This window comes from Zophobas morio, unplaced genomic scaffold (assembly GCF_036711695.1).
Source record: "Zophobas morio isolate AGI-343-1 ecotype UQ-CSIRO unplaced genomic scaffold, CSIRO_AGI_Zmor_V1 ptg000024l, whole genome shotgun sequence".
NCBI classification, from domain to species: Eukaryota; Metazoa; Arthropoda; class Insecta; order Coleoptera; family Tenebrionidae; genus Zophobas; species Zophobas morio.
In genome coordinates, this window is record NW_026972129.1 from 5,770,627 (window position 1) to 5,795,580 (window position 24,954).

The 24,954-nt window shown below is 33.6% G+C and overlaps 3 protein-coding genes across 5 annotated transcripts; 2 read left to right on the forward strand and 1 right to left on the reverse strand.

Annotated features, from left to right (window-relative positions):
* Nucleotides 1–1,412: 1,412 nt before the first annotated feature.
* On the reverse strand, nucleotides 1,413–12,544 carry Top2 (Topoisomerase 2). Of its 2 annotated transcripts, XM_064064581.1 has the most exons (10): nucleotides 12,345–12,544; nucleotides 6,613–8,461; nucleotides 5,529–6,521; nucleotides 5,133–5,328; nucleotides 4,734–5,077; nucleotides 4,420–4,682; nucleotides 3,705–3,722; nucleotides 2,924–3,091; nucleotides 2,710–2,872; nucleotides 1,413–2,307 (listed from the first exon to the last, which is right to left on the reverse strand). In XM_064064581.1, the coding sequence occupies exons 1-10, from the start codon at nucleotides 12,357–12,359 to the stop codon at nucleotides 1,565–1,567; spliced, it is 4,752 nt and encodes a 1,583-aa protein (XP_063920651.1). In that variant the 5' UTR covers nucleotides 12,360–12,544; the 3' UTR covers nucleotides 1,413–1,564. The 2 variants fall into 2 exon arrangements, with proteins under 2 accessions (XP_063920651.1, XP_063920652.1); XM_064064582.1 differs by lacking the exon at nucleotides 3,705–3,722.
* Nucleotides 12,545–12,871: 327 nt separating this feature from the next.
* On the forward strand, nucleotides 12,872–16,277 carry LOC135135516 (N-acetylneuraminate 9-O-acetyltransferase). The gene is made up of 6 exons (XM_064064583.1): nucleotides 12,872–13,420; nucleotides 13,480–13,576; nucleotides 13,640–13,888; nucleotides 13,934–14,201; nucleotides 14,252–14,487; nucleotides 14,740–16,277. The coding sequence occupies exons 1-6, from the start codon at nucleotides 13,294–13,296 to the stop codon at nucleotides 16,154–16,156; spliced, it is 2,394 nt and encodes a 797-aa protein (XP_063920653.1). The 5' UTR covers nucleotides 12,872–13,293; the 3' UTR covers nucleotides 16,157–16,277.
* A 4,256-nt stretch (nucleotides 16,278–20,533) lies between these two features.
* On the forward strand, nucleotides 20,534–23,560 carry LOC135134986 (cap-specific mRNA (nucleoside-2'-O-)-methyltransferase 1). 2 transcript variants are annotated; one of them, XM_064063918.1, is made up of 12 exons: nucleotides 20,534–20,623; nucleotides 20,676–20,782; nucleotides 20,843–20,998; nucleotides 21,047–21,211; nucleotides 21,268–21,732; nucleotides 21,784–21,967; nucleotides 22,027–22,267; nucleotides 22,321–22,511; nucleotides 22,567–22,698; nucleotides 22,755–22,974; nucleotides 23,028–23,262; nucleotides 23,315–23,560. In XM_064063918.1, exons 1-12 carry the CDS (start codon nucleotides 20,611–20,613, stop codon nucleotides 23,360–23,362), a joined length of 2,157 nt encoding a protein of 718 aa, XP_063919988.1. In that variant the 5' UTR covers nucleotides 20,534–20,610; the 3' UTR covers nucleotides 23,363–23,560. The 2 variants fall into 2 exon arrangements, with proteins under 2 accessions (XP_063919988.1, XP_063919987.1); XM_064063917.1 differs by having other exon boundaries at nucleotides 23,028–23,257.
* The last annotated feature ends 1,394 nt before the right edge of the window (nucleotides 23,561–24,954 follow it).

The following is a 24,954-nucleotide window of genomic DNA, read 5'->3' on the forward strand; positions in this document are numbered from 1 at the left end:
CACCGACAGAGCGCTTGCGCATATTTATTAAAAAAAAAAAAAAAACTAATTAAAAACTTAATCATAGTAGGATAAAAATTCCTACTCGTTACGATTCCGCACTTGATGTAATTTTATGAGAATTATAATTAATATGTATTTTCTCAGGACTGACGCTTGGCCATTTGTTTAGATATCCACGTTAATATTAATAATAATAAGATTTTACAAAAACATAACATGATTAGTTAATATAAATATATAAATACAGTTATGACATATATAATATTCTTAATAGTGAAGTAGATATAAACAATGCCTATGTGAAATTTAAAAAATCGCACGGTACAGTATAGGTAAAACGTTTTGCGACGATGCATTACGTATTAAATAAAACCCTTCATAAACCACAGTAATTGTATTCATAATTTAATGTGTGTGGCACTGACAATCTCAAAAATGAGTAATTATTGACAACAATCAGTCTAGTAGTTTAGATTATGTTTGTTAAGATAACATCAACACTGAAACAGAAACTGTTTTGGGTAGTTCGTAACATGAAACAATAATTATGAAGTTATAGTAGCCTGCATAGATATTGTAGCCGTCCATAGAGTCGAAATTTGCGAATAAAAATAAAATAAAACCGGTTCAAACGGAGCCGACGGTGGCTCTCAGAGTCTGACGTCACTCTGGCACACGTTGCACAGAGACGTATTTAATATTAAATGTCATTTTTTCCGTTATGATATAATCTGTTTAATTTCTGAGCTGAACTCGTCAATAAAATCGAAGCTTTGTTCACTGTACACAAGTTGTGGTATGGTATATTCATCGTTGCGGAGGCAGGTGGAGCGAAAAACCTAGTCATCTTAGCAGCAAACACGCCTATAAACTAGTCCACGTGGACTGTTTGTTTCCTGTCATATTTTACTTTGCTTGAACCAATTGTGTTGCACCAAACGGTTATTACACTTGTTGAAATAAATTTTCAAACTTCCATCTTTCTCTAGATCATCGGTTTCGTAGCTGTGTGACAAATCGTTTGTCGTAGATAGAAAATAGTAAGATTACAGTGACCCTAAGATTTTGTGCAAACAGCCTTAAATACACCCCTGTGTGATATGACGCGTGCCGTAGTGACAGAACTTACAAGCCGTCGTCGGCTCCGTTTGAGCCGGTTTTATTTTATTTTTATTCGCAAATCTCGACTCTATGGACGGCTACAATATCTATGCAGGCTACTATACAAATAAAACGGTGCCCAATAATTTTGTACATTCGTTTAAACGATCGCATCTGCATATAGTGAACTACCAAAGAATTTTCAATTTGCATATAACTGGAACAATATCAAGTTTTGTTTAGTTTCATTTTAACAAACTTGTATCCAGCATCCACCTTAAATGATCAACTTTTTAAAACACCAAATATGTTTTTTATAATAATTTATTATTAAAACTTTATGATACGGAAAAATAATTAAATTCTTATAATTAAAGATACACGTAAAAGTTGCTAATTATTACAAAAAATACACGAATTTTTACAACAGAAAAATGTCCAAACTGAGTAAAAATTACACTCAGTCTGATTCATCTGAATCAAACACGTACTTCGTCTGTTTCGCATTTCTTCCAACTCGTCCGGTTTTGATGGGAGGAGATTCTGATTCCTCATCTGAATCACTGCTGGCTTTTTTCTTTTTTGATTTTGTCTTCTTCGTAATTTCGAAATCTTCGTCCTCTGACGATTTTTTCTTCTTAGATTTTGGTTTTTTCGCCACTTCAATATCCTCGTCGTCTGACGACTTCTTTTTCTTTTTAGGTTTTTGTTTCTTACCTTCATCTGAATCAACTTTCTTTTTCTTTGTTTTAGGTTTACTCATCTCTTTCTCAGAAGAAAACATATCTGAATCTGAATCAGAATTAATCTTTTTCCTTTTTTGTATTTCGCTTTGTGAACTATCAACAGCATCATCTTTCTTTCTCCCAATAAGGGTATCAAACATATCTTCTGATGTTTCGTTTCTTGGAGGCGGCGATTCATTTTCACTGTCTGAACTCAAATTAATCTTTTCCTGACGTTGATCATTCTCTTTGATTGCAACATTGTCAAACAGCTCTTCTCCGCCTGAAGACGATGAATTATCTTCTGACATATCATACTTTATCTGTTTTGTAGCCGCTCTTTTGCTCAAAACTCTTTCTTTCACCATTGGACTTACAACATTAGAAAATTCAACATCAGATCCACTATTGGCATCATTGTCTTCTTCACTGTCTAGAGCCGTAGCTTTTTTGCCCCGTTTTTTAGGACTTCCGTTAACTACAATTTAAATTAATTTTAAATTACAGTACAACTTTCATGTGGATTAAAGTAGGTTGATTAAAAAATGGCGCACGTATAACTGTATCACACCATGTTAAGGACTGTATATTGAGCAAAAAAATATATATATAATAAATTTGAAAAATCCTTTAGCCCAAATGTAACGTGTTCGGTACATGAAATCGATCGGAATTTTATTATTCAAAATAATTTTGGAAATATCGTCTTTAACCATAGTTGTTTTCATTTTATAGTATTACAAAAATCTTTTAAAATTATTCAAAGTGAATCTGGCAACAGTGGCTAATTTCACCTATATGTATCTAAACCGATGCTGTACCGTTGAATTGGTGCGCTATTTTTAAATCACCTGTACTATTAAACAATCAATGTGCTTACCTTTTCCATCAGGACTTTTCTTTTTAAAATTAAGTTTCGTTTGCTTCAAGCCATCTTTTGCTTTTTTAGATTTTACTTTTTTCTCAGCCTCTTCTGGAGTCCCAACTTTATCCTTCAAGGATTTTTTATTTTGTACTAACACGTCAAATTCATCCTTTTCCTCCTAGAATTTGTATTACTAACAACAAAGACAACAATCTATAAAATGTATTACATTTAATTCATCAGCCAAATTTTCTTTTTTGATTCCCCTTTTTCCTTTGTTTTCTTTACTTTTGGCAGCTAACTGAATCCGTTTCTTCAATTCATCAGAAATAGTTGGTGCAACTCGTTGAGCAACTGGCGACGGCATTGTCTCTTGGAGCTGAAGCTTCTTCCTTCCCTGTTGGCAGAATAAAATTACCCTTCCATTTCTAATATAAAACTACATATATAGCTCCTTGGGGCTATAATACGTATGATCATACACGCATGCTATATTCTGATAAATTACGACAATATATAAGTTTCTAGAACTCATTCACCAAGGTACTAAACTGTCACAATAACAACAACTAAGGACAATATCAAACATCGTAATTGAAACTTAACAGCCAACTTAATCACTCGGTCGCTAGCACGGTTGTAATTATTTGTTATTGTTATAAACGGCACATTTAAAAGAACGCCAAATTACTCCTATAATAAAAATGTACAACTGCGACCGAAAGAAGAAAATTTTCATATTTAAGCATTGAAATATGTTCAGCGCAATGATTAAAATTAATTACTGTGTAAACCTATCAAATGTGTAACACTAACAATGAATGTACTGTTTATACATTAATTGTAATCAAAACAAATATTTCAACTGTTCAATAAAACTTTTAAGTTGTTTCATATGAACTAAATTAGAATAATAAAATGATCCTTAATAATAGTAATAATAACAAGCACAAGCAAATTTATTGAATGATTCTTTTGGCCGCAATGTGAATTACTACTATGAAACTTACCCGTCCAGTTTTTATCTCCTTGAGCAAGACATAAATAATAATACAATTAATACATACGAACAAGTTAGTGTTAAAAAGAAAGAAAAAAAAAATCGAAACAATTTACCATTATCATTTAAAGAGCACAGCATCTTTGATTATTAATAGTTATGGTCTATAAAATTAAAAAATTTGATTTTTCTACTTAATACTATATTTCATTTTGTCGACCGTGACAAATTTTGAACAAGGTGATAAGTTAAAAGCTTTAGTTTAGGTTTAAGTTTGGAATAAAATATTGAATGAAAATGTCTTACTTGCTTGTTAAAAACGAGCTCATCTCTTTTGCACACAAAAAGTGCAAAATGCACTTTCAGTTTTGTTAAATAGTATTAAAAAAAAATGGATGTTTATCATTTTTGGTCAAACAAATTTCAGTCCAATGGTGTGCTACAACGGGTGTGTATGTGTGTTTTTTTTTTTTTAAATAAGGAATTTGTAACATTTTTCTACAAATTTCAATAAATACAAGACTGTAGTAGTACGACTACTACAATCTGTGAATTTTTGTATGCTCTGTTGAGTTTTAAATAGTTGTTATTATATAATATAAACACCACAAATCAATTTTCACAGTAAGTCATGTGTCAAAGCAATATGAAAAAATGGTGTTATACCTATATTGTTATTGAACTTTGTAGGTACATTTTTTAAACGTACATAGAACCACACTTACTGGCTGATTCTTTTTGGCAGGTTTTAAACCTTGTTCCTCGTTTCTCTCCTTTTCTTCCACTTGATCTAATTTTTCCATGAAAACATCAAGATCTTCCCTCCATAAGTCTGCTTTAGTTTTTTGCTTCAATACTTGCAATTCTGCTAGTTTATTATCACGCTGGCGCAACAATTCGTTTTTCTTTTCTTCAGTCAACATCCACATTGACATTCCCAATAAATAATCAAACTTCTGAACGTCACTTGAATTTCTAAATGCTTTTTCTAAAAATCAAAAATCAGCACAAGTATATATTTTTCGTTTTATTTGCTAACCAGGATCAGCTGGTGGTTTCTTGGAGGAAGTGGATTCAGTTTCAGCACTCTCCTCTTCATCTTCTCCAGCTTGTTCTTGTTCCTCTTCTTCTATACTTCTTTTCTTCCACTCTTTGACAGGATCAGGTGCATAGCCCTTATTTAATAATTCTTCAACAATGATCTTCCGTTTTTTATTTTCGACCACTAGTGTGTGATTACACTTTTCCATTATGAAGCGGGCTTGGTTACTTAGTTTTGCAGCTTCTGCTTCCAACATACCCTCTAAATAATCTTTTCTCTTCTGGTACATCGTCAAACGTAAAACGTAAAATTCCTTCAAAATGTCGACTACGGAATCAAACCTTAAACATTTGTGCAAATACTATAGAAGAAAATTAACATGAAAATATTACAAACCTTTTAATACAACCAAGTTCATCAAAGGTACACATGGAACCTGTTGTGAGCATTGTCTGCAATTTGAAAATTTTATGTAACCCTTCTCTTTGCATATTTTCCATTTGACCAGGTTGTAGCGTCAAAATAAATTTGACGGTTATATCAGTGTTATACTCTTTGTAGTCATTTAAAACAGCTTTCACTTTTTCCGAACCTAAGAATAAATAGGATATTGAGAGACACTACATTTATTTTCTCCTGTACATTAATGCAACAAAAAAATTTTTAAGCAACCATTAAAACTTTGAACATTAGATGTATAGAAAAAAACATTGCATTATGTAAGCTATTCAGAAGATAATACATTTATCGCAATTACTTTTGCCTACGTTAGTATAATGACTAACCACTTACCATGAACCAAAGGCTCTAGTACATTTTCTTTATAACTCTGTGTCCATGTACCAACAGGTAGTTCAGTAATTTCAAGCTTGCTGTTACCGATGATGGCAATTTCTCCACTGACAACGTACCTCTGATCACCAGCGTCGTCTATAGTACCCTTGAAGTTTTTGTACCATGGTAACATGGGTGCAGGATCTTCACCATCCAGCATTCCACGCAAATGCGCAACAATCTCTCTGGGGTTATAATTTGGAATTTTTGTCATCCACCCCGTACCAATACCGTCAGCACCATTAACTAATACCATTGGTATAATTGGAATATACCACACTGGTTCAATTTTTTGATTATCATCGTATTCATGTTTCAGTAAAGGATCATCGTTTGGATGAAAAATAAGACGTGCCAAGGGTGACATTTTTGTAAAGATGTACCTTGCACTAGCAGCATCTTTTCCTCCTGCCACTCTCGTGCCAAATTGACCTATTGGCTCAAGTAAATTTATATTATTGCTTCCAACAAAATTCTGTGCTAAATTGACAATTGTCATAGCCAATGAGACTTCACCGTGATGATAAGCTGACATTTCAGCTACAGATCCTGCTAACTGAGCGACCTTAACTTCTCGCTTATCATTACGTTTAAAACAGGTGAACATAACTTTCCGCTGTCCAGGTTTGAGTCCATCCACTAAACAAGGAATGGATCTGATATTGTCCGCATTTGAAAACAAAACCAATTCAAGATTGACGAAATCTGTGAATGTCACGTACTTTGTATCTTTCGCGTACAAATATTTTTCCGGTAGACCAATTTCTTTTCGTCGTTTGCTTTCTACCATAAAATTAGTTAACCACTCTTTACGATGCTCTACATGCTTTTTACTGAAAGCTAAGACTATGTGATCGTCATCCTGTTGACCTTGATAGCGAAATCGAATGCGATGCCTGTCCATATTGCTGAAATATTCTTTGGCCTCCTTGGAAGTTGAAGTACCCAAACCTAATTGAAATGCGATTAAATGAAAGAATTGCTTAAATTAAAGTGTCCAATAATTTTTGGTACAATTTATCGTGAGCACAAAATATCATACCTTTGTAGTACTTTATTTGATATGTGTGATGATTTGGTGTGTTCGATTTCCATTCTTCAAATTCTGGCAGTGAATAGAATGATAACTCCTCATTTTTCTTCCTAGCTTTCACAATAGGTGTAATGAATTCTTCTAAGAAATTCTGTCGTAGCAACTCTGGCCAGTTGTAGTGAATAAAATTAATAAGTAAACCTTTAATATGAGATCCATCCTGATCTTGATCAGTCATTATCATTACTTTGCCATAACGTAAAGTTTTCATGTCTTCTTCAGAATTGTATTTCTTTTTATATTGCAGCCCAAGAATTTTAATAAGGTTGTTTATTTCTTGATTTTCCAAAATCTGTTTATGTGTAGCCTCTCTTACATTTAAAAGTTTACCTCTCAAAGGAAACACTCCGTAATAGTCTCTCCCAATGACTCCCAATCCTGCTACAGCCAACGTTTTAGCTGAATCTCCCTCAGTCAATATTAAAGTACACCGTAATGCATTTCTGGTTCCCGCTTCGTTTGCGTCTTCCAATTTAGGAATGCCTTTGAGCTTTGACTGCTTCTTACCACTAGTTTTGGCGAGTTCATTTTGAGCTTTAAATCTGGCCCAAGTTAACACTGACTCAACTATACCACTTTTTGTGATTTGAGTAATAAATTTTTCAGGTAAATTACATTTAGATCCAAAACTCTTTGCTTGTAAAGTCATGTTCTCTTTGGTTTGGGAGTCAAATGTAGGATTTACAATCAGGCAATTTACGAAAATCCACATATGGTTCTTAACTTGAAAAGGTTTAATAGCAACACCCCCTTTGTTCTTTTTCTTCAACACCTCAATCAACTGTTTTACAATCATATCAACTACGTAATCCACATGACGTCCCCCTTTTGTAGTAGCTATGCTATTCACAAATGACATTTGTTGAAATCCTCGATCTGAGATAGTCATGGCAACCTCCCATCTCTCGTTTACAGTTTCATGAACAATTTTTAGCTGACCACCTGTATCATCTTCTTTCCCTTTTACAAACAAATCAACGTAATCTTTGAAACTTTTAATAGGAACCCTTTTTCCATTCAACATTACTTTGACGCCTCGCGTAGAGGCAGCTACGTCAAACGCTCTTCTCGACATTAGCGCCACAATGTCATCATCTAATTTATCCATTTTAAACTTCTCCAAATCCGGACTAAACGTGATCTTCGTATAATCGTCCCCTGAGAATTCCTTAATTTTTGGTTCAGACGCTTTTGTCATATTACTTCCCCATGTTTGTTTATACTGTCGTTTGTACTCTTTTGTGGCAGTTTCAACTGTAAATTTTGTGCTAAATATATTACAAAGTTTCGCACCGTAACCGTTTCGACCTCCCGTAACCTTTTCTTCTTCGTCGTTGTAATTTGAGGATGTTAAAAGATGTCCAAAAATCATTGTGGGTACATACATATTTTCATCTTTATGCATTACGACTGGAATCCCCTGTCCGTTGTTCCACACTGATACAGTATTAGTTTCAGGATTGATTTCAATTTTTATGCAGTCCATTTTTTTATCTCTTTGTTTATTATCGGCAGCATTTACCAAAATTTCATCAAAGATTTTATACAATCCAGGAACGTATTCAATTTGTTTTTGTACAATTACATCTTTTTCGCCGTCATAGACCCACATAATTTCCGAAACTTTCTCTACCGAACCTATGTAGGTATCGGGACGGAGGAGAATGTGTTCTAATTGTGATTTCTTTTGGTACGTTTTTTCAATAGTTTGTTTTTTTGAAGCCTTTGGTTCCGCAATTACTTCGCCGTTGTCACCACCACCCCCGCTGTCGTTATTTGTCATTTTGGCGAACATACTCTGTAAAAATAAAAATACTATTGTAGTACGTAAAATTGACTTTATACAAAATAATAGAAAGCACCATCATAATGCTAGTTTTTTATGTTCACGTAAAAACAAGTCTTCACTGTATTCTCAAAAAAATATATATAAATAGACATGATCATGTAAGCAAGTCTTTACCAGTAATACCTAATTTAAATTTACATATTTAAGTAATGAATGTTTTAACAATATTTTTTAATTTTTCGTTTTCAAACATGTACCCGTCTGTCAAACATTGTGCATCTCGAATTGCCTGCAATAATGTTGTTTCTCATAACGTAGATTGGGCGCTCCTCTATTCTTGTAATATTGTATACAAAACTTCCTTGACATACACCTTGTAAAATTTTTATGACTTAAGCGGCTTAAGTTAAACCACCCTTATAATGGACCCGATCCGCAAGTTATTACCACTGTCCTGCCACAAATCTACCAAATGCAATCGCCCAGGTATTGTGTGGCACTCTTCGCGCGCACTAGTGTCGACCACTCGATGCGGTCAGCTACATCGAGTGCAGTGGCATGACCTGATACTCGCGTGTTTACAAACTGATGTAACAAATATAAAATTAAATAAATAATAAAAAATTATTATACACAAAATAAGGTTATGCGCCAACTTCTGAAGAATTCTTGTTATTTTGAGAGTTTCTAGCTGTATTTAAAATGTTGCATCACCACATACTGTTCTAAATGATCTTCTCTAAAATAATTTCTTTTTGCCGTTCAAACATCTTTAAACATGGAAAACGATCTTTCCACATCACAACTTGTTACTGGTGCATTAGAGAAAATGTTAATCAAATCCGAATATTTTTCACACAATGCATCACAAGTAAATGCATTAAAAGCTATGTCTATAGCTATAGAATTACTTTTTTTTGTTAGTTTTGTACTCATTTGTGCATTAATTCCTTTCAGCTGTTCAAATAAACCCTCAATTTGCAATATTTTGTTTTTCGAAAAATTTTATTGTAGGTATAATGTCGTTAAAATTGGTGCTTATGAATTCCACTTGTTCTAGTAAGGTTTGTTTACATTCTTTTATACTGACCGCTTCATCAGGCAACTGTAAAACACAAGATTTTATTAAAAGAAAATTTTGAGCATAAAACAACGCTGCTTCCAACCACGTACCCCATCGAGTTATAATTGGTTGAGGAAGCAAGGGTAAACCAGGGCAATGTTGTTTATATAACGTTACCATAGATGGAGCTTCCAACAAAATTTTTGCAGCTGCTTATTAATTTATTTACGTCTGGAAACTCTTCCCAAATGACTTCACAAATTCTGTGAATTGCATGTGCAAAACACGTTAGATGCAAGACATTTGGAAAAGCTTCCTTGAGAAGTCGGCCTACTTTTAACATTGTGGCAGCAGCATCGGAAACAAAAAGTAATATTTTTGAAACGTCTGCGTTGATAATGTTTACCACAGCTTGTTTTACGATTTGGGCAATTTCTTCAGCGTTAACACTAGAGCGAAATTGTGTTGAAATTAAAAAAGGCTCGTATGGTATGTCAGGATGCAAAATACCAGCAATAACATTGACAACACACCTACCTTTAATTTCTATTGTTTCATCCGCGCTAACCCAAATATAATTATCAGATAATTTGTTTTTTATTTTACAAATCGTTTTGTCATAGTGCTTTTCGACGTAATATTTTCTTAAGGTGGACGCATCGGGTAAATTACGACCCGTATATTTTTCATAAATTGTTTCAAAACAGGGTGATTAACTTTTTGTAACGGTATATTTGCCGAAATAAACGCTTCACATAACTCCCCAAAAAACTCTGTATTTGATGTTCCTGCCACGCTGTTTGAGTGCTTTTTGGTCTTTATATGTCTTCAAAGACATTGTTTGGTTCGCATTTTGATGTTTTGAGAACAGAAATTGCAAATTACTCTACCTTTCTCTATAAATGTAAACGTGTTACCAAAATCTTTAATAAGGTGTTCCATTATTTGCACTAAAATTTAGCTTCTAAAAATATAAAAATAAATCCAAACAATTCTAATATCTAAATAAAAAAGTAATTTTCTAAAAGTCAGTAAGCAATCGCAACTAGATCCACCGCTTATGATAAAACTAATAAAAAAACAAATTCAAAAAATGTAAATCAGAACTCAACTATTTTATTCAACAGTTGTAAATACTCTCCAACCCTTTAACAATTTTAAAAATTAAAAACGTTAAAATTACAAATGATAAACGTAAAGAAAAAATAAAAATTCTCAACCAATGAAAATCAAAACTAAACGTATTCTTCAAAATTATAAACGACGTTTCTAGCTAATACGATCTAGCCAAATGACCACACTGCACGTGGACGTAAACACTGAGAGCTTCAAGTATGCAATAAACATTGACCATCGGGGTATCGGGTAGCAGCTCCCGACCGTCCGACACGTTTACGCCAAGGCATCCTCTCTCTCGCGCGCGCCACTGTTCGCGTACTTGGTAGATATTTATCAAGACTTTAGTTATTACTGTCCATTGTTGCGTAATGGAGCTGTAAAGTCTTACTAGGTAAATGTGAACTGAGTTAAGTTATACACTAGCCAGTCTGACTTATAAATTATAAGGGTGCTTTGGCTTAAGCCGCTTAAGTCAAAATTTTTATATGGTGTATGGTATGTCAAGTGAGTTTTGTATAAACAGTAAGAGAGGCAAAGCGGATTAAATGTAAAAATTGTATCAGTTAAGATCTAATAAAATTCATGAAATTAAAACTGATATCCAAAAAGGTACAAAATATTCAAACCTAAGTAACACATGATAACCTTTTGATTTAAGTTTATTATTAAAAAGTATTTATACTTTAAATATTGCAATGGTGTTACTTTACATGAAGCCTATTGTAACCAGTGTTACAAAAAAATCATATGTCAATAATTTTTAAACTTTAAACATTTGTTAATTCTAAAAGATAGAATTCCACAACTGCTGATATGACATATGTGCATGTACTATCACGGCCAAAAAAATGGAAACACCTAACCTGCTCATGCCATCGATTTTTATTTAATTTTTCAATTGTATTTGTTAAATTTATTTTGTGTCTGCTTTAGAATGAACGCCTTTGATTTCCTGACGTCTTTTAACATCAACGTGACAGAGAAATTGCACTTACAATAGAAAAATTCAATAAAAATCGATGACATGAGCAGGTTAGGTGTTTCCATTTTTTTGGCCGTGATAGTACATTTGGAAAGTCTGTAAGAAGTGCCAGTTGTACTTGACCACTGCTTTTTCTATTGCGGACTGTAACCAAATTGTCGCAGTCGATCAACATAGAAACGTATAGTGTAAATTATACTTAGTACGAATATTTTATACCTATATAAATACTACTACACTATCAGAGCGTTGGTAATTTGTATCACAAGCATGTATACCCAATTAAATTTGTCGTCTGTCGTGTTGAAGTTTTTATATAATTTTAAATCATAATGAATGCTGAAATCCCTGATCTAAAATGACCATATTATAGACCATTCCTTATGTTTTTTATATTATATATAATGTTTTTAATATTTAGTCCACACCTTACCACTTTGAATTAACTCCAACTAAAAATGGAATCCTGTAATCGTAATTTTATGAGGAAATTATGAGAGCCCTGTTTGTTCCTGTTTGTTTTGGCTGAAACTACATACAGTACAGATGCACTAAATTTAACTTAAATAAATACATATAACAATTCAAATATGAGTATGAATATAAGCTTAAAAAGCTATTCGGTTAATTTTGGCTTGTGTTTGTAATTTTAAATTATAAAGGACGCTACCACATAACCTTAAATTTAAAAAAACGTTGCTATTCCACCCTTGAAGACAACTTTGTACCTTAATATCTGCCATTATCAGTCACTAGTAGCCTTCAGTTGGCTCTTCACTGCACAAATACTGTTCAAATATAATTAAAACACATTTTTATGCTTCTTAAAGTCTTAACAACAAATGGCCGGCTTCTTTGCGCCAAACCACACAGTTCACACACTCACAGTACACATCGCAAGCGAAGCTCCAGCATCACGACTGCCATACGACTGCCTTCGTGACATTAAAAAAAATTACTTCGGATACTTCCGTAAATAATGCAGAAAAGTAGCCAATCAGTAACGCTGTGAATATTTTACTGTTTCTTTTTAACCAATTGAATTCAAAATTTTGAACAAAACAACGTTGAGCCAGTTCAAACTTCAAATCAATATGGCTGTTGCGTTTATCTGGCAATCCACAGAGCTTGTTGGAAATTTTCGAAATGTATTATTTAGAGAAAAGTTCATAAATCATTTGAATAGTTTCGAATGTTAAAAGTAAAAAAGGTATACTACTGAGCTCAGTATTTCTGTTAAATCCATTCTAAAATTTAATTATTATTACTTTATAAACTGCGGCGATGTGACGTGTAGCGAAGAGATCGGAAAGATATTAGGTGGCGGTCACAAGTGAAAGTATTGCTCTAGTCAGTTTAGCCATGAAACACCGACTATTGCCTGGAATCCTGGAAACTGGAATCTACAAATCAGGAATTGACAGGATTTACAGGACTCTGTCTCTGTGGTCATAAACGACCTTCTTCCGCGTTTGTGGTTTTTGCCGTCGCGTTCAAAATACTCCATATGTCAGTTGGTCGCGCTAGGTACCAACTACTGATAACAAAATTTCCATGTGATTAATCCACCAAAACTGCGGCGACAATAAAATGACAGTTCCCAATTTGTCAAGAAAAATTTATAAATTCTCATGTGACTAAAGTAGAATGTAGTAATCAAGTTTTGAAGAAACTATTATGAGCAGTGATAAATCTCGGATAGAAAAAATTATAGATCAAATTAACGCTTCTAATGCCAAGAAAATTGCACTCTTGTTAGTGATAGGATTTGCGTGTTATCATGGAATTCTTCATGTTAGATACGGTAAACTTGGTTTGCAGTCCTAGTATAACACCTACACCACATAATTTATTTGTTTATAGGAACGAATTCTTGCAAATGGTTATTGTCTGATGGTCGATATAAAGGTGACCAAGAATGGCAACCCTATGGATGTATGCTGCATAGGTATACGAAAATGTAAGATTATATGTTGAAGTGAAATAAGTTTTATTTTACTATATTACTGAATTATTTTTTTAGTGATACCAGAAAATGTTTACGTTACATAGCATTTTATGGTACCAACACCCACTTTGTGTTTATGGGCGATAAAAGAGTTCAAGATTTGTACGTGACATTTATTAATCACCTCCTAGAAGAAGATGCAGAGGTTTTGCGCTCACCACAAGAACTTGCAAAAAATTTAACCCACATAGATAACAAGTTAAAATTAAAAGTTGAATTTTTTGGAATGCCCTTTATTTCTAAACAAATGATTGATAAATTCAGGTATGTAATATTGACTTAATTTTCTTTTATGATAATATTTTTAAGACAGTGGCAAGTATCTAAAGAATCTCCATCTATTATAATTGCTGGGTGTGCACTAGAATCCATTAAATTATCAAATGCTTCCCTTGCAACTGTTGAAGAATATAAAATTAATTTAACACGACTTGTTCTGCCTATCAACCATCTACACAAGAAAAAAACAAAAGTTCTGTGGGCACTGCAAGAACCAATTAATCCAGAAAAACTTTTACCAGAGCTGCATATGATCAGTAACAATGTGATTAATTTATACAACAAGGCTGTTATTGAGGTTGTTTAAAATACAATTTTGAAAATTTTTAATTTAACTATTTTTTTTAGATTTTGCATTTTTCTGAAGCAGAATTATGGCGAAGTATTAAACTGGTTGGAGAAGGTATGATGTCAGAAAGTCCGAATGGTATATATTTAACAGCAAGGCCTTTACAATATGACATTCAAATTCTTATTAATATGTATTGTAATGATTACATGAATTTTAATGATGGTACATGCTGCAGTTCCACTGAATCTTACACAACGTTACAAATTGTCACATTTGTGATACTTTGCATGTGGTAAGTTGTTATACAAAATTTATGGAGTGCATCAGTCTCCTGTATATCACCCGTTTTAACTCTTTTTTTATTGTTAAAAGCACTAAATGTTATCATATTTTTTATATGTTAATAATAATAATTTGTCTTATCTTTGTAGCTGAGTTTTAAATGTCAGAAAGTGTGTTTTACTCAATGTTCTCTTCCGTTTTTTTATTTGTCAATAGCATCTTACTAAGTAACTTACTGATTGACAAAGGACTTTCTTTATAGTGTAACTGTTGCTGTGATAATGATATTCTACCGATTAATCATGAAATGGAGAGGTCGGCCTATCCATGAATACAGTGCGTTACCTGAAAATGAACTCCAGAATCAATCACCCGCTCCCGGCAGCTACTATAATCTCTTCATTTCACTGGCGAAAATGGCTCTAATAATGACATATTTTTTTGTGTGTGACCGCACCAATTTCTTTATGAAAGAGAATAAATACTACTCTGAATTTAGTTTCTGGCTTCCAATAGGCTACATCACTGTTTTAGGTTTATTTTTTACAGAAGATAGTAAATATACCAAAGTATTGCATCGTGATCAGTTGAATGAATGGAAAGGCTGGATGCAAGTTGTCATTTTAGTGTATCACATTACGGGAGCTAGTCGCATCTTGCCTATAAACATGCATATTAAAGTGTTAATATCTTCGTATTTATTTTTATTAGGTTATGAACAGTTTTGTTGTGTTTGGCGTCGTGGCGATATCGGTATAGTAAGTTTTTTTCGAGTTCTATTCCAGTTGAATTTTATGACTGTAACACTGTGTTTATGTATGAATCGGCCGTATCAGTTTTATTACTTTGTACCGTTGCTTTCATTCTGGTATTTAATGACATACTGCTTCCTCGCTTTTCCACCTCATATAACAGCCCAAAGTTCAGAAAACAATGTAATGCAATACTTTTATTTACTTATTAAATTTATTGTATTATTTACCGTTATTACCATATTGTTTATGTCGGAAGTATTCTTTGAAAAAGTATTTGTTACTAGACCGTGGAAAGCATTATTTGTTACGACAGACGACGACATTAGAGAATGGTGGTTTAGATGGAAACTAGATAGGTACTCTATAATGTATGGAATGAGTTTCGCTCTCATTTTACTGTTGGCACAAAGGTATAACATTTACGATGACAACAATCACAGTAATTTATTTTCAAGAGGTTTAGCTTTAACTGGTACTTTAGCAGCAATAATTGGTATAGGCTGTTACATCTTCATCACGTTTTTATGTTCTACTGAATTAGAATGTAGCGAAATTCATTCTTATATTACTTTTATACCTATTGTAGGGTATATTGTTCTGCGAAATATTTCTGGTGTGTTAAGGACAAGATATTCAAGTTTATTTGCTTGGTTTGGCGAAATTTCGTTGGAACTGTTCATTAGTCAATACCACATTTGGCTAGCGGCCGATACTCATGGTGTATTGGTACTTATTCCGGGTTATCCCGTTTTAAATGTCATGATTACATCTTTTATATTTGTATGTGCTTCTCATGAAGTTCATCGTTTAACCAAAGTATTGTTGCCATATGCTGTACCATCTGACTGGAAATGTGTGTTGCGAAACTTTATATTATTTTTGGCAGTTTTAGTACCTATTGGAATAAATGACGGTATGTTTTAAGTAATATTAAAGTATATTTTGTATTTTTAATAACGCACTTATTTGCGTACTGTACATATGTTTTTACATTTATAATGTTCCATGTAGAAGTTAACGAATAAAAACGTTTTTGTAAACTAAATGTTTACTTCATTAGGATTTATTTAAGTAATGGGCTACCTCTTTCTATATCTTTACTTTCATCACAGCACCCATAGTGTGGTTAAAAGTTTGCGTCTTAAATTATTATGCACCGTAAAGCCCGGCGAAAGAGTAACACATCAGTTCCATATTCTTCTCCTGTACATTACTGCTTTCTAAATTTTAATAATTGATGAATTTTGTATGATTGTAGGGTAAAATTAAATACATTTTTAAAAATAAAACATTTTTATTATAGAAAGAAAAGTAGAATAAAATAAGCACAAACATAGGGAACAGTTACAACCAAACACCTACGTGATATATGTTGTTAAATAATTTCAACTAATACGGGACAAAATAGAATGATGGCTATTGTAACAAAACTCGAATAAATAACAGAAACAAACATAATGTCAAATACAGTAAAAATACCAACAATGATAAGCTTTAAAAAAAAAGGTAAAGATAAAATTAAATCGTAAGAACTGGAATTTGGTAAGCTGTAGATCCTTTAGCTCCAGTCACTGCTTCTATTCATCTGGGCATACTGTTGATTAAGTTCTGGCTTGTTTCGTTGAGAATGTTCTTGTGTTCGTTCGACAAGAACGACGTGTTCGAGGCAAGCTATAGGGGCAGGTATATGGTGCGTAACCGACCGTTTTAGTGCATCCCATAAATATTCTATGGGGTTCATATCTGAGGTTCTTGGTGTGTAGAATATTCACGAATCAAGTAGTCCATTACCTCTCTCGCAACGTAGGGCCTAGCATTATCTTGCATAAGCAGGAAATTGCCACCGATAAATGGGACAAATGGCATCGCATGTTCTTCTAAGATGTTTTAAGCGTAGAAACGTGCATTCATGGATCTCTTCCATATAGGGACCAAATCCGTACCATTATTGAAACAAACTTCTCTCCAGAACATTATTGATCTACCAAAAAGGTTTATCAAATTCTGTTGCGTTAAATTTTACTGAAGTTTCTGATTCTGATAAAGGTGGATCTATTTCTTCTAAGTTATCATACTGAATAAGACATGACAGATTCTCTAGCATCCTGTGACTCAATTTCACAATTGGGCGGGGTATTCTATGGTCGCAATCTGTACTGTAGATAAACAACAATTTTTAACGTAGCTATAAACTGACGTTTGCCGTACAATACTGATGAAGACCTCTGAAGGATTCTGATCGAATGCTCTTAAACTCATGACGAAAACCGTCTATATTTTCGACCGGTCCGAAAAGAATAAACTAACTGATTTAAATAATTGTGGTCTGTCACTCCTTTTAAATGAATGGTGAAACTGGTGACATCACCACCACTTTTGAAATTAAAAGCAAAGAGTTGGGTGTTAAGGTGCTGATACGAGAAGGCGGCAGGTTAGGGTAAACCTAACCATGAGAGCAGTGTTAACGCGTAAAATCTCCGCCAGATATCATGGTATGTTACCCGGGCACTGAGGGCGTACTCAGGTGGGCCTTCTTTGGTTCAAGACATAGCAGGTTGGCGAAATCCGTGAAAAAGGTATCCTCATTGAGTGAAGCCTCCTATACGCTCGCGAGTGTAATCAACACAAGAGAGAAATAGCTAGAGCGGTTATGCATCAGTGGGGTAAGGACGGCTGACTACGTGTCACGTGCTGGGTGGCAAGAAACGCTTCATGTGAACGGGAATTAATATACGTTTAGACGTTTTCTTACGAATTTGTTCAAACAAATAATTGTAACAAACGTTTGTTAATGAAAACTATATTTTTATAGTTTACCTTAAAATTATATGTAAGGTGAAATAACAAAAATCATGTTAAGTGATGCAATGGTGGAGATAATCTTTTAATAAAATGAACATAACAGAGAATGTACAATACATTATACGAATTCAGTTAATACAATAGTCTTCTACAAGTTAACTAATGTTATAGTTATAGTGTATGTTCATTGATAAATCTGAATTTTTTAGGATAAAAGTAATTAAACTTTCGAAAAAAGTGACACGGTGCCTAATTTAATTAAACATATCAAACTGTGTGAATTTTCTTGTAAAATCTATTTTTTAAATCCACGTACTCGTATAATTTACAAAAACAATAACTAATAGATGTAAAATTCCCTTTTTGTAGCAATAATCCATTTTTTTTCGTAACTCGGAATGTTTAGGGAATCTAACAAATAATCTTTAAATTATACGAAATCATTTGTCTGTATACACAACCTAAGAAGACTGTACTAATTTGAATAAGTGTAACTTGAGTCTACAAAACGGAAATCTGCAAAAACACACCTTCAAACACCATGCGACAGCACAGAAGAAACATCCGGAAGCACAGTGCTGTGCAGTTTCGCGCCGATGTCTTGCCACCCAGAGAGCCCTATCTCTTGTCCCACTGTGTTGACAACATTGATCTAATAAAGGAGTGGATCTGGAGCCTTGTATACGTTTCCATACGCGAGCGAGTGTAATGAACATAAGAAAGACATAGCTAGAGCGGTTATGCATTAGTGAACAAAGGACGGCTGACCATGTATCACGTGCTGGGTGGCAAGAAACGCTTCATTTGAACGGGAATTAATACGTTTTCTTACGAATTTGTTCAAACAATCAATTATAACAAACGTCTGTTAATGAAAACTATATTTTTACAGTTTACATTAAAATTATGTGTAATGTGAAACCACAAAAATCATGTTTAGTGGTGGAGATAGTCTTTTAATAAAATGAAATGTATACAGAATCTACAATATATTACGAATTCAGTTAGTAATACAATAATCTTCTACAAGTTAACTAATCTTGTAGTGTATGTTCATTGGTAATTCTAAAATTTTTAGGATAAAAATGATTAAACTTTCGATAAAATTTTTTCGTAACTCGGAATGTTTACGGAATCTGACAAAATTTTTAAATTATTTACGAAATCCTTCGTCTGTATATTATTATGTGATTATTACCAATGAAATGAAACAGGATTGCTTTCTTTGCACGTTCTATGCAATTATACGCACAACACGATTTCACGATGTTTAACAAATAGTCCGATAAAATACAAAAAAAGACTGTAGACATTTAAATAAGGTAACTTTAGCCTATAAAACGTAAATTTGCAAAAATACACCTTCAAACACCATGCGACAGCACGAAAAAAATGTCCAGAAACACAGTGCTCTGCAGTTTCGCGTCAATGTTTTGCCACCCAGAGAGCCCTATCTCTGTCCCACTACGTTGACAACGCGCGTCTCTCTCTAAGTTACTTCCAATGGATTAACCCCGTTTCTGAAGGACACATAGCGACGTATGGACGTGGAGGGAACTTTGACTCTTGCTCTTTTTCTAACAAGTTTTGATGTAATAATTTTAAGTATTAAATTTTAGATAAAATTACATCTTTAGCTTTCTTATCTTCTAAAAACGCGAATTTGTTAAAATACATTAATTTCATCATTCCACAATAATCATGGTCTTGAAACATATAGTTATCAAGTTGCTTGTTACCTACTCCTGCCCTGTGTCTTGCAAATCGAGGAAAAACAGGTTTATTACACACATATTGACTGAAGGTGGTGAGGTCATCTTCTGTTGTTAAAAAGATTCGAATCTTTTTCCGTTACGTGATTGAGATTTTCTAAACATAAGTAAATATTTTAATAATAATGAAAAAACTTTCAGAGTTTAAATAATATATTTATAGTCACTGCTACACGTGTTTCGGTACACAGTACCGTCTTCAGGCAGAAGAGAAACTAGTACTACTAACTACAAATATATTATTTAAACTCTGAAAGGTTTTTCATTATTATTAAAATTAATATGGAGTTTAAACACGTATCAGCCTCATCAATACAAACATAAGTAAATATGTACAAACTACTACTGCTTCTAATGCAAATGGTTCATGATTCAATACAGTCAATCACGAACACGATCAAAACTTTCTTGTTTTTGAACGTGTTAGACTCGTCATGTTGTACAACACCTAGGGAAGACCTTACTAGGGACTCCCAAAAAGATTCCAGGCTTCCAGGTGCGCAGCCAACAAATCCCCTTGTTTATGAGTTGCGCGGAGCTTTGTTAACCTCTACGAAATTAATCAGTATAATCAGTATCAAAGATATCGTAGTAGTTATTACAGTGTTTTTAGTCAATAAATACCGTGGTCAATAACCTCCACAACGCCCTGGCCCCATTTACAGTCGCCACCACGCCGTCACACGCAAAACTGGATGTTATATGCACGTGATCATAACATAACCTTAATTTGTTGTGAAATTGTTCTAAATAAGATTTTATGAGCAACCTTATTATTGCGAAAATATAACCCTACTATCAAAAATGGAGAAAAAAGGTAATGCATACCTAAAAAAAAACACAACAACATTGTTGGTGTTTTGTTGTAGAAGCAGAAGACAATGTGGAAAGCTCTTGGCAAGAATTAGCGTTTAAAGATAAAGAAAGAGAACTTTCGCCACCAACATTTGTTGATAGCAAAATTCTTCGAATGATGGTGATTTTCATTGGATATAAAATTTTTGGTCAATACTTTTTTAAATGATTATTATTGTAGAAAATGATGGGTTACCATTCAGGTTTAGGCCTGGGTAAAAATAATCAAGGCATAATACAACCTGTAACAATTGATACCCAATTCCAAAGAGAAGGATTTGGTTTGAAAGTTGAGAATGGACGAAATATAAGTGAGACTTGGGATTTTTCATTAGATGTATGCAAATACTGCAGCAATAATCTTTTTATAAATGTGTTGTTTAAGGACCCATCTCCCACAGAACAAGTAGTGTGGTTGTACTGCAATGAGATGTTGGTAGTCGACATTAATGATATCACATGTCCTAAAGAAGAGAAATCAAACATTAACATTGAGGAAGAATATAATTTTTGTGACAAAGAAATATTGCATGACGTTATAGCAGCAAAAGTAAATGAACCTAATGAAAATGCTATAATATTATTATTATTCTTATAAAATTGTAGAATATTTTTGATGAGTTAGATTTAAAAGATTTATGTCAGGCACGAGGAAGAGCAAATCCATTTGAAACAGTTCGTTCTGTATTCTTCATGAATAGAGCTTCACTTAAAATAGCTAATATTGATGCTGCTACAGGTTTTATGTTTTCAAATATAGATAAAAATCCACATCACAAGGACAACACAGGTCCGTATTATTTTGCGGATGTATGTGCAGGACCAGGGGGATTTACAGAATACATTCTGTGGCGGCGGAAGTGGCACTTTAAAGGGTTTGGTTTTACATTGCGTGGTGAAAATGATTTCAAACTAACAGACTCTGTTTGTACCTCTCCAGTTACTTTTCTTCCTCTGTATGGTGCATGTGGTGATGGGAATGTTTGTTGTCCCAAAAACATAGATGATTTTACAGATAAAGTTTTGTTTGAAACAGAAAACAAAGGAGTTCATTTTATGATGTCAGACGGTGTATGTCAGAATGAGTGTTCCAACAACAGAATACAATAGAATTTTTTGTAGGGATTTTCTGTTGAGGGAAATGAAAATCTGCAAGAAATTTTATCTAAAAATATTTATATATGTCAGTGTCTAATGTCTTTGGAAATATTAAGAAAACATGGTCACTTTGTTACAAAAGTGTTTGATATGTTTACGTGTTTTAGTGTTGGTCTTTTATATTTAATGTCCAAATGTTTTGAAAAAGGTGTGTAGTACATCCTTTGACATTTTTTTTTTAAATTTGATTGTATAATTTTGTTGTAGTGTGTATCTTAAAACCAAATACCTCAAGACCCGCCAACTCAGAAAGGTACATTATTTGTTCCAACTACAAAGGTCGAGAAAACGTGCAAATTATAAGAACCTATTTAAGAAAGTTGGTAGATAGATTATGGGAGATGAAAAATGGTGCTGATAGTAATTTTGATATAACTGAAATAGTGCCTTTGTCCATATTAAAACGTGATCAAAAATTTTATTCATATATTTTTAATAGTAACAATCGGTATTAGTGTAAGAATTTGTAATTGTACATGTCAAAAATAATTTTTTTTTTAGAATAGCAAAGAACCAAACTATCAATCTTCAAAAACTGGTGACCTTTTATAGAAACCCTTTACTTATAGATCATCGTCAGGAAGAATTAAGAAAACGTTGTTTGGAATATTGGCAAATACCAGATAAACCAAAAGTACCTGTATCAAAATATGTTGTGGAGGATTTACTAGAAGAAACCCTTCATAATAGAGGTAAGTATCTCAGTTATGCTAATATTATACTAAGGCTGAAAATAATTTTTTCTAGAACTGTTATTTGTACAATCGCGTAAGATTTCATGTCTTGCCGATTTTAAAGAAATAGGGGAACATTTGGAAGAATGGCACTATGTTCCTATGCAATGTAGGGAGAATACAAATATTTGTAATTTTTATGCTGGTAAGTGTTAGTTTTATATTTGTATACAATTATGTCTGACGTAAAATAATTTGTAGGAGTAGGATTCTCAAAAGTATACCGCTTACAATATAATAAGTGGGTCAGAGTAAAAAATCTACAATTAATTCGCGGAACTCTATTATATGGTGAATTAGTTAAGGAAAAATATTATGCAAAAGATTCCTCTGACCAACCGCAATATAAGTATAGTTTACATGTTATAGACGCATTGCGACTGGGAGATTTGAATTTAGCAGACTTGGATTTTGAACAAAGGTTTTTAGCGCTTAGTTCGATAGCTTATTTTCAAATAATAGAGGTTTTTATAGGAAGAATCTCATACAGTTGTATTGTAAAGCTGTCAACCATGAATTCAGAACTAATACCATACGAATTCGATACAAATGTGCTAATGAGTTACTGTCTTTGACACAGAATTTGTGTGTAAGTAAAGACAAAACCGGAGAAAGTTTTATCACGCCGTTACCTGTATTAGGATACAAGGTTAAAGAAGAATGCTATGAAGTCAATTCTATCCTTTTCTTTAAAACGAATAACGGTAATGTACATAGAGATAATATATTTATAAATTTAATATTAAATACTTGAATTTTAGATCAGTCTTTTCACTCATCATATGTTTTACGGATACAGTTCTTTATAAACAAAATAATTGCACGAAAAAATACGCAATTACAGTTGCAATCGTTAATAGATTTTATAAAAAATGAAACAACGTCGTGCGAGAAGGCCTAAGTTTTATTTCCTGACTTTGATAACAGAAAATCTAATAAGGCTGTGAAGTCAAAGTTACTGTGGATATCAAAATTCACTATAACTTTATTAAAACTTTTACGAAGTATTGAGTTATTTTTGTTCTTTATCCACCCTAAAATATTCAGTTGGTTCCGAAATTGTTCAAAAATCTTTTTGTAGGTAAGCGAGGAAAAATGTTGCTTCTCCGGTGGGAATCGAACCACACGTTTACCGCTTGCCGGGCGGGTGCCTTTACCACTAGACTACGGAGGAGCTTATCTTTCTCCGCTTACCAACGTGTTATTGTGGCGCCACACTTTTCAGAAGATGGTCCCAAACTCAAAGTATTCAATATTTTCCACGTTGCGGAAACCTAAACATCTCACCAAAATTAAATATGATCACACACAATTTTAAAACTTGCGAAAAATTCAAAACCCGGCCTTGAACTGTGATGGTCAACAGAATGGAAACCTACGTTGTGTGTTTTTTTAATGGCGAAATGCGTTCAAATGCAAAATGATGCACCTCAAGTTTGGAAAAGGGCTGTTAAAGCAAAGTGCATAATATGGCAAATTGTTTATCTCTCCACTTTGGAGGAAGGAACTGGATGATACCATAGAATCATAGATGATACACTCACTCAAGTTAATACGATGTTGTGGCGGTAAATTTAAATATGAGCAAGAATCAAATACTGTATCGGTGTCTAAATCATAGGTTACGGTTGTGGGATGATGACTCTGGTCAAGGCGATCGAGCTCACCCTTATGTTGTGTTGCGAAGTTCACATAGACTCATTCTGGCGGCGCAGGGGCTGTTCATAATTGATCGCGTCATCTACTTGCTTGGTGGAAGAAATAGGTACTTCGAGTAGTGCACTTTGCTACTTTATAGCCAGACTGCGACTGGGCATTTATACACTCGCTAATAAGTACCTACTAAAAATGATAAAATCAATTAAAACTAAAAACACAAGATTCTTAGATGAATTAATTTATTTTTTCTAAATTACAGCAGCTGTAAGTTTTATAAAAGGAAAAATGAGAAATTTTATTTAAAATAATTGTTGATGTTGACCCATTCTTTTTTGCTCTATACTTTTTCTATGTTAATTTTGGAACACCTGTATGTGAAAATGTGACGGCCCTGTTGGCTGTTTTCTAATTTTGCTTATTCAAACATTTAGGTAGTGTCTGAGTTTTGGGAGATCTTTATGTCCGAGTTCTTGGCGATGGGCGTCCCAACAATTACCCGTAGGTCTCGGACTTGCAAAGGGCCGCTGCGGGAATTGAGAAGGGTAGGTATGTAAGCGGCAACCGTTTATGCTGACGCCAGTAGTTCCCCGAACTCCGGGATGGTGGGGATGACATCACCGCCTTGGGCGACGATCGAGGGGAATGGCAGGACGTCAGTACAGAGAACATAGTCAGTACGTGGTCAGTACCACTTTGGACACAAGATGCGCAAGTTGCTAATCGTTCATGTTTTCAAATAAAT